Here is a 9444-nt window from a genome sequence, read left to right as displayed (position 1 = left end):
AGAAATATACCTTAGATACGACTATATTTACAAAAATAAGACATTGTTTTGGAGATCTTAGATATACCTTAGATGAATCATCGCACGGTAGAACGAGTTTACATATCATCATTGTTTTAGTCCTAGTGTTAACAGCCAAAATATGATCGAGTTTAAGATGTAACTAGAAAAGCAAATACAATCAAAGATGATCAAATCAAAGTTGGAGAAATTTACCAGTTTTCAAGAAGAAAACCAGCATAGGCCGGTTTTGACAACGAGATGATGTAGATGGCTCACACTAAAAACTGGTCTACGACGGTTTTCTAAACCGACCCAAGCCATCTTTTGAACAAGCCCGAGCTGATTTTGGGAGCCCAAGTCCAAATCTTAGTTTTCTTGTTGGAAACACCTTCGATCTCGTGGGAAACTTATAGATTTCGCGTGAAAAAAGTATGGAATTGATACGAGCGGGTGTCGGGACGGCATTAATTTTTCGGATGCAATATGGCTGGGCTCAAACAGCCCAATAGCCTCCCATGTCTCCACCGACTCCCAAGCTCCACACCTTTCTAAAAAAAATCCAAATCCCCACATTAGTCATATGTCCGTTTCTTTCTCGTTGTTCACCAAACGCCGCTTGAGCTCGAAGTTCTAGCCTCATCGTCCGCCTAGTGCCAGCCGGGTGCCTTCATCTCCACCACGGCCTACATGAGCGCTCGTCTTGCTCCCTCTCCACCCCTGGCCATTTTGCTCCCTCACCGACGGGGAGCGATGAGCAAACAACATCCCTCCTCTCTCTCTCTGTCCTACTCTGTCTCGCTGCTCCTTCCACTAGATCCACTGCGTGATGAGAGATCTGGTGGTGGTGGGGGACCGTGGTGCCGGTTGTAGGAGCTACGTGTCCTACGTGGAGCGCAGGATACCAGCGGTCACGAAGGGGTCCCCGCCGGACTCATGGTAGGTGGAGTCGATATGGTCGATGGTGGCGACGACAAGGCTGTCTCCAGTGAACTTCACGCACCGGCGAGCCTCTATTTCGTAAGCAGGAAGTAGATGTTGCGCTTGAAAGCGCATGTTGCAAGTGTCTATTTCAGGTGTTGTAGATGTTTCAGAGGTATATTGCAACTGTTTCATATGGATGTTGCAAAAGCAGATCGGGATGTTGCATATGTTGTAGTGGTTGTACACATATATTGAAAACGTCTATTCCTAGTGTTTCATCTGTTTTTCAGACGTATGTTGCAAGAGTGTTTATCTGGATGTTACATATGTTTCACACATATATTGCAAGTATTTATTTGAATGTTGCGTATGTTTGCAATGGCTTGAAGTATTTTTAAGTGTTTTTGTAAGTGTTTCATATGCATATTTTAAGTGTTTCATCTGTCTTCGTACGTATGTTGCATGTGTTGTATTTGGATGTTTCAAAAGTAGATCAGGTGTTGCATCTCCCTTCTTGCCTTATGCTGTCTCGCCTAGGTGTCTCCTCCTTGCCTTTTGATGCATTTGCATCCTTCTCAGACTACAGAGAGGGCACGGCGGGGGCTGGTGGAGGGGGTGCGCCGAGGGATGGCGGCGCGGACGCGAGGGCGCGCTCTCCCTTTCTCTGTTATGCGGGCAGGGCAGGGATACCGCTTCGTTGTTTTGTTACTGCGAGCAGGCTGAGATCGGACTCCCATTGGTGGGCCATGACGCCAGCCTACGGTTGGTGGAATTGTTTAATAGTTGGCTGGTGGGAGCTGCGTCCGGACGCTGGGCGCTAGCATCTCCCAAAAAAGTAGCTACACTCTGAGAGAAAGGTTTTCTAATTTTCATATATATATATATATATATATATATATATATATATATATATATATATATTTGTGTCGGTTGTACTGAGAAGAAAGAAATTGAATATTATTAGGTACAAATAATAGATATAGATTTGAGTGGGTTGTATTGATCAAACCGAAAATCACACTTTTTCTTTATATGGTGCCACACTCACACCGAAAAAAGATTATTGAGCTGGCTAGAGCTTTGACGCACGTAGCACGTAGCAGCAGGCTAGAGTTTTGATGCCTGCTTGGCAATGTTTGCATAAAGCTGCCGCTGGAACTCCTTCATGTTGGTAGCCTCCATGCACACGAGCACGCGGACAGCGCTGCCGCCGCGGTGGTTTTCGGGCGCATCGTTCATGATGTGCACAAACCCGCCGCGGACGGACTCCGCCCGTGACATCACCTGCGGAGCCCCGCAACCGAAATCTGCATCGTGCCCCGGCAAGCTGAGCCAGCTGACTATCCGGAGCTCAGTCTCCGGCAAGCTGCCCCTTTGCGGCCGGATGTCCTTGTCGGCCAGCTCGAGATAGTCAATCGCAGACCGCACCAGGTCGTCGTCCATCCTGGCGAGGGCCCCGTTGATGCGAGCGGCAACAGATGCCAGAGCCTCCGAGGCGATATCCCGAGCCGCACCGGCGACGCACAGCGAGACCAACGCGTTGCCGAAGTAGCGGGCCGGGAGCGGCGGCTTCAGTACTCCGCGTCGTCGGACGTTGACCGGGAAGCTGAGACGTGCAATGGTGTCTGGGGGAAGCCGCCGTGCGATGCCGGCGCACTTCCACACGAGGGCGCTGACGGAGCAGAAGGTGCTTGCCCCGCCGCAGAGGCGCTTCAGGGTGACCAGCTGGTCCCTGGAGATGGGAAACACCTCGGTGGCGTTTGGTCTCGACGACGACTGGGACAAGGTGACCTTGGGGTGCAACACCGAGAGGGCGTCAGGGTGGACGACGGGCGGGGACCGTGCACGGAGGAGGGTACGGTCGTGGCAGGGGAGCTCTATGGCAGCACCATCACCGTCTCTGGAGAAGGCCGACCATGTCTTCATGAAGTCGAACATGCTGATGCCGTCCACGGCGGCATGGTGGCCGGCCACTCCTAACGCCACTCCTCCACACTTGAAGAATGTCACCTGCAAGCTTGCACACACATCGTCATGTATGTGTGTGTAGTGTATGTACCTATTATTACCTACGTGCTTTTGGATATATGTGGAGTTACCCAGTGGATGCGTGTGCCTGCAGATAATTGAAGCTCAAATTTATATTAATTGAAGAATTTCGAGTGCGGACCTGAATGGCCATTATGAGGGACGGCGGCTCAATGCGAGGAACAAACACTCTCCTTAGCTCCAGCGACGGCTTTGAGAAGTCGAAGTCTTGAGCTACGAGGCAAGAGCGAGCAACAACAAAGAGAACACCCTCACCGTTGCAGCTGATCTCTAACCTGCCATCATTGTGGAAGCCAAGGCGGCCGGCCAGCGGGTAGAAGGCCACCAAGGCCTTGGCCATCGCTTCCTTGAGCCTGGCCGCGTCGAAGAAGGCAGCCCCGGAAGGGTAGAAGAAGACTAGTGTGGTGTGGCCTCTGGTGGTCGCGAGATCGACGGGAGAGAGCCAGAGCCCCTTCGTCGGCGTCGCCTCCTTCGGCGCCACGAAGGATGACTCTATCTGTCGGGTCCATAAATCCGGGGTCTCTTGGGACCGGCTTCTGTGCCAAGACTCGGCCTGAAAGTCTAAAAACAACAGGGCAAGGGGGCGGTCCAGCAACCAACTGGAAGGCCAGGCCCAAGAAGAGCAACGCCCGCTCGTCGGCTACTTCGGCCCACCTATCCGACCGGATCGCTCGATTCGGGCTCCAGCCGACCTCCGATCAGAAGGCCTGCCCCCAGCCTACTTCCGACTCCGACCCCGCGAACGGGGCTCATGGGAACCCTGCTCATCGCTCTTCTCCGATCGGCGCACTTAGAGCCGACTGGAGCCATCCGACTGGGGGCGCCCCGTTCGGTAGGAACCAGAAGATGTGCGGAGAAAGGCAAAGCAAGGCTCACAAGTCAAAACCACTATACCAGGGACTATACCCTGCACGAAATAGTACTCTGTAGCCACCATGACACAAACAGTATTGTAGGCGCCGACATCTCCCCCTACAGTATTGTAGGGGCCGCTAAAACTCCCATACGGTAAGCCCCCCGCGAGTCTCTGGACATCGATCGCGGTATGGGCAACAGGATTTGCCGTACCGGGTGAACATAGCGCGACTCCTCACATGCCACTAGGCACCAAATAATATTTGCAGGTACCGGCGTCCATCCTTTCTGAAGAAGATAGCACGACCTCCCGTGCGTATCTGACATTCTACAGCAACATCAACAGTGTTGGGGGCGCCTACCATTATCCAATCCTCATCAGCGTGCGCAACAAGGCTTAAAGACATCCGTACTCTCTCCTTCTCACCTGTAGAGCCATCCCCTTCATCTATAAAAGGAGATGCGCTCCCTCCAACAAGGGAACCGATTCAAGGAGGCCAGAGTTCCTTAGATCGACATCGATACCTCACAACCGCAGAACCATAAGTTTTGACCGCAAGCACACGCTCGAACATCTAGCTCGTAGCGAAGTTCCTGTTACTCTCGGCCCTTCCGGTCGGAGCCGACCGGACCTCTTGTACACTCCATCTTTCTCCCTCTCGTTTGTAACCCCACTGTAAACTTCGAGCACCTGAGCTCAGGAATAAAGTCACTGACAGACCCCGACTGGACATAGGGCACGTTGCCCGAACCAGTATAAATCCTGTGTCATTGAGTTCTAGGCCACCTCCGATCACAACGTACAACAAAACTACAAATATTCACTAGTTGGTTACTTTCTGCACCGACACTGTCACTTGCAGCGACTCCATGGATTTCCTTCTCACTCTCGCCGGTCGCCCAATCTGGTCGCCCAATCTGGTCTTCATTGTATTGACTTGATCACTGGACAAAGCCACCTACAGGATCCGATCCCAATTCGCGACTTGCTGGATGCACATGATTGCATGATACTGTGGAAGCCAAATGCGGTTTAATTTAACGAGTGGGCAGTTGCTGTGGTTCAGTAATTGAAATAATTATTCAAGCAAGACAAGATAGTCGCGTCTCGCGTGACCTTAAAGTACTGAATTATTGTGTATTATCTTTCTCATCACATTATTTTAGAATTATTGATGGTCGAAATTAGGGTTCAGTGACCATCAACAATTGGTCAAGAATGCCACTTTCGAGACGTGCTGAAGGTGTGGAGGCCCGCTTTTGCCGCTTCCATGTGTTGTGAGTATTGTTCAGATCACCCGTCGGTACTCAATGCGAACCAGATGTTCCTCTGACTCATTGCAAAAGTTAAGGTACATGGCGTCGAAATGCTTCCATTGCGAAGCATCAACAGGGTGTCACGGCTTGTCATCGTCCTTCCTGCGCTCACCAGATGTTTAGCAGCCGTACTCTGAGTACGGCCGTGTCTGGGACTTGGTCGAGCCGATCCAGCTGTCGCCACAAGTCGCCGACCGCTACATCTGGAAGTGGACGTCAAGCGGAAACTACACCGCCTCCTCTGCGTATAGAGCGTTCTTCTGTGGCGTGACTTCGTTGCCTGGAGCCATGTTTGTCTGGAGGGCCTCCGTGCCACCAAAGGTGAAGTTCTTCTTCTGGCTCACGCTCCACGGCCGTCTGTGGACTGCTGAACGCCGGAAACGCCATGGACTCTAGGCGGATGTTGTCTGGGCGCTTTGCGATCAAGACGATGAGACCACCGACCATCTCCTGGCATCCTGCCCGTTCACGCACGAGGTCTGGATGCGGCTCCTCGCGTCAGCGGGACTCCAGCGTCTTGGCCCGCGCATTGATTCCACCATGGTCGATTGGTGGCTGCTGACTAGGACTGACTTCCCGGAGATGTTCCGACCGTCTCGCGAGAACTACCACACAGGTCCTCGCCGTCATCCGTGAGGAAGCAGACGCCTGTGTTGCCGCCGGATTCCAGGCCCTAGGAGTGAGCTGCTCCCCTAACTTCCTGTCGCGCAATTTGTTACCCCCTTAGTACACATTCTTAGCGCCACCGTTTAAGCTGGTGCTCCTTGTCTGTGTTCGTTCCGCTTGCTGACATCGTTGGCAACGGAACATGTAACATTTCCCACTTTACTTAATGAAACACGTGCTAATGCACGCTTTCGAAAAAAAAAAGCTGAGCATGTTCGGGGTTTCCAAATAGACACTGCAGGCAGTCGACCACGGAGAGATACACATCACCACGACAGGAAATCTTCTCTATGTGCAACCATCTTCATCCTTCTCATCAGAGATCTGCCTTGCACTACTCTTCTTGCTCGCCCCCTTCATCGTTGACTCACTGGACAAGCCACCTATATAGCTAGATCCGATCCCAATTCGTGACTTGCTGGATGTATATGATTGGATGATATACTGTCGAAGCCAATGCGCGCAGTTTAATTTCTATATGTTGCCTGCTAGTACGAGTGGTTGTCGTTCAGTAACAATAATAATTAATTCCAGCAAGAGTCTTGTGCCCTTAAGATATTGAATTTCTTGCACCAAAAAGTAAATATGGATAATCTTTTATTAAAAAAATTAAGAAAAAACTAGCAAACATGCGCTTCCATTGCAACAGAATGTACACCTTGGTGCGTGGTCACCTGAACAACTTGTAGCTTAGAGATTTATATGACGGTCACATGCCATCTATTCCAATATACACTACTGGATTCAGGTTCTTTGCCGAGTGCCTGAGGCACTCGGCAAAGGTCAAATTATACTCGACAAATCATTTGCCGAAGTGCGGCACTCGGTAAAGAACACACGGCAAAAATTGTCGAGTGTTTTTTATCGGGTACTCGGCAAAGGCTTTGCCGAGAGCCCCGGGGGCACTCGGCAAAGAAAAGTGACCGTCACGGTGCCGGCCCCGTTGACGGTCGCTTTGCCGAGTGCCAACCCTGCTGGCACTCGGCAAAGATTTTTTTATTTTTTTTTAAAAAAATTCTTTGCCGAGTGCCCTCTATCCGGCCCTTGGCAAAAATGTTTTATTTTTTTCTAAAAATTCTTTGCCGAGTGCCCCCTGACTGGCGCTCGGCAAAGTTTGAATTTTTTTTAAAAAAATTCTTTGCCGAGTGCCCTTTGGCCGACACTCGGCAAAGTTTAAAATTTTTTTTAAAAAAATTCTTTGCCGAGTACCATGGTCATGGCACTCGGTAAAGCTAGAAAAATGGTTTTCCGAGCGCCCATTTTTTCAGCTTTGCCGAGTGCTGTGACCATGGCACTCGGCAACGGGGTCCTTTGCCGAGTGCAACACTCGGCAACGGGGTCCTTTACCGAGTGCAACACTCGGCAAAGTGACCCAAAACGGCAATTTTTAATTTTTTTTACATTCCATCATGACAAATAAATTCACATCACATATATATCTCATTCATCACATATATATCTCATCCATCACATATATAGCTCATCCGTCCACACATATCATATCCATCACAATATATATCACATATATAATAATAAGTGCTCAAGTCCATCCAAATAAATCCACAAGTCCATCACAAGTCCATTAAAGTCCACAGGTGCATCACAAGTATATCACAAGTCCATCACCAAGTGAACAATAAATGAAAAAAATACAACGTGCACTCATCTCGGCCACTACGACTGTGGTGAAGGCCTAGCTTCATCATTCGGAATTGCATGAGGTGGATTATTCGAATCACCGTCAGATGGAGACTGCACAAAGGAGAAAAGATTGCATGTGAGACAAGATTATTTTGATAGCTAATCTAGGAAGGTAGAGGCCATACAAGCAAAGCACAAGTGAAAGTAAAAAACTTTCATACTCACAGGAGTAGCTGCAGCAGCAGGACGCGGAGGCGGAGGTGGAACCAATAGCCCAGCTGGCAGAGAGAAGCCCACACGTTGCCCAAGCTCTTGTAGGAACTCTGTAATGTCTGTCAGTCTCTGCGCCTGGGCCTGCCGCTCGGCCTCCAGCTGGGCCACCATCCTCTGCTGCTCAGCCTCCAGCTCCTGACGTTGCCTTATTTCTTGTTTCAGCCGGGCCTGCAATATTTCACTCCAATGTTTCAGTAATGCAAAGCTAATTAAGGTGTGTAAAGATCAACGTATGACGAGTAAAACAGGAATAACCTCGAGTGCGTCGACCCGGTGCTGTGCAGCGGTCGGCCGTGTGCGAATGGCCGGGCTCTCGCTCGTGCTCTGTGCTCGGATCTGAGAGAGAGAGGGAGTAAAGGCCGTGTCGATGATGCCGTCACCAAGCCAGAACCACCCATGCTTCTTGCCTTGCCCCGCCCTCATGACGGCCTCTCCATCGAAGTCCTAGGTGCTCGGATCGTGGTCTGGCCCATGGAGCGACCTCGCCACCTTAGTGTACTCACTGATGCGGGAGTGGACGCTCGGGTTCGTGTATGCCTCGAGCGGGTCCTCCAGGTTGAAGGAGACGTCGAACGTCGCCTTGCCTTTGTGGGCCATACACCATGCCTAGAAGTCCGAGCAAGCCTAACCACTATGTGACGCTGACTGCGAGAAAGACAGCACGATGATTAGAAATCAGGTAGAACTGAGCGTCACAATAGATAAATGAAATCGCGTACCCATGCGTGTTTGTATCTGGCAAGGCTGCGGCTGCCTTGATGGTGTGCTGGACCTTGTATCTGCAAACAACGGTCCCGGGCATCCCTATGCATCTTGAGGTACTCTTCCGTGAACCACCTCTCCACCATCATCGCCCAGCACTCGGAATACGCTTGGCACCACTAGGGAATCATCTACACGTCATCAAGTATTGGACATATAAGAAGATCAAATTAAACCAACTTAATCTCAAAACGAATCAATATTGATGTTCTTCATTTACCTCAAAGTACTGTTCCCAGATCAGCTGCATCTCTCTTGCGTCTTTCTTGGTTTTCCTCTCTCCAAGCTTTGACCCGTAGTAGGTTACGATGGTCTGGATGCGCACCTCGTGATGCATGTTAGTGATGATTTTTTACAGGCTTTGGTAGTCACCTGCTCCGCTCTGGTCTCAAATCCCTCATCGCATCTGTAATAAGTCTGCATACAAAAGCGATGTATCCATTCATTATTTCAAGAAAAATCCAATGAATGTGACGTATTGAGCAATGTTGTGCGAGGAAGACTTACCAAAAACTCTGCCTTCATCCGCGCCGTCTTGTTGGGGTACTCCGCATTGAGGGCGACGGCGTAGTGGTCAAACGAGTAGGCCGGCTCCGTCTTCGATGCGTACGTGACAATGCCGGGGAAGTGTTGCCTGCACAGAAGACCCAGGATGCCGTTGACTAGCCGTGCGCTACCACCCGACACAAACCACCCAGTTCTTACACAAGTGATTAAGAAAAATTATTAGTTTTTTTTCATCATATCATATGAAGTAGTGGTGATAATATATAAAGTTACTTACTTTTGTCCTTCGAGGCGAATCACTGGGTGTTGGTGAGGAAGCGGAACCTGTGGGAGGCTCGTGGGACCTCGCAAGTAGACACTCGAAGAGGAGTCGGAGGAAGTGGAACCCGTGCTTGCCACCTCCCCCTCGTTGTCCTCGTGCGGCCCCTCCTCCTCGTCCGTTTGCCGAAC

General features: G+C 50.4%; 1 protein-coding gene across 1 annotated transcript; it reads right to left on the bottom strand.

The window, feature by feature from the left end:
* Nucleotides 1–2031: 2031 nt before the first annotated feature.
* On the bottom strand, nucleotides 2032–8824 carry LOC136548576 (putrescine hydroxycinnamoyltransferase 1-like). The gene is made up of 4 exons (XM_066540054.1): nucleotides 8708–8824; nucleotides 7752–7893; nucleotides 3095–3534; nucleotides 2032–2934 (listed from the first exon to the last, which is right to left on the bottom strand). The coding sequence occupies exons 1-4, from the start codon at nucleotides 8822–8824 to the stop codon at nucleotides 2032–2034; spliced, it is 1602 nt and encodes a 533-aa protein (XP_066396151.1).
* Between the last annotated feature and the right edge of the window lie 620 nt (nucleotides 8825–9444).

Source organism: Miscanthus floridulus, chromosome 4, assembly GCF_019320115.1.
Source record: "Miscanthus floridulus cultivar M001 chromosome 4, ASM1932011v1, whole genome shotgun sequence".
Classification (NCBI taxonomy): Eukaryota; Viridiplantae; Streptophyta; class Magnoliopsida; order Poales; family Poaceae; genus Miscanthus; species Miscanthus floridulus.
This window is presented reverse-complemented; position numbering and strand designations above follow the sequence as displayed.

What these genes read in the sequence shown, in the direction of transcription:
- LOC136548576 (XM_066540054.1), bottom strand. Translation starts at nt 8,824, where the DNA reads ATGCATCACGAGGTGCGCATCCAGACCATCGTAACCTACTACGGGTCA. An exon ending in CCTACAAGAGCTTGGGCAAC is followed by an intron (nt 3,535 to 7,751) that starts GTGTGGGCTTCT and finishes TGTTGTTTTTAG; the next exon opens with ACTTTCAGGCCGAGTCTTGG. An exon ending in CCCTCATAATGGCCATTCAG is followed by an intron (nt 2,935 to 3,094) that starts GTCCGCACTCGA and finishes GCAAGCTTGCAG; the next exon opens with GTGACATTCTTCAAGTGTGG.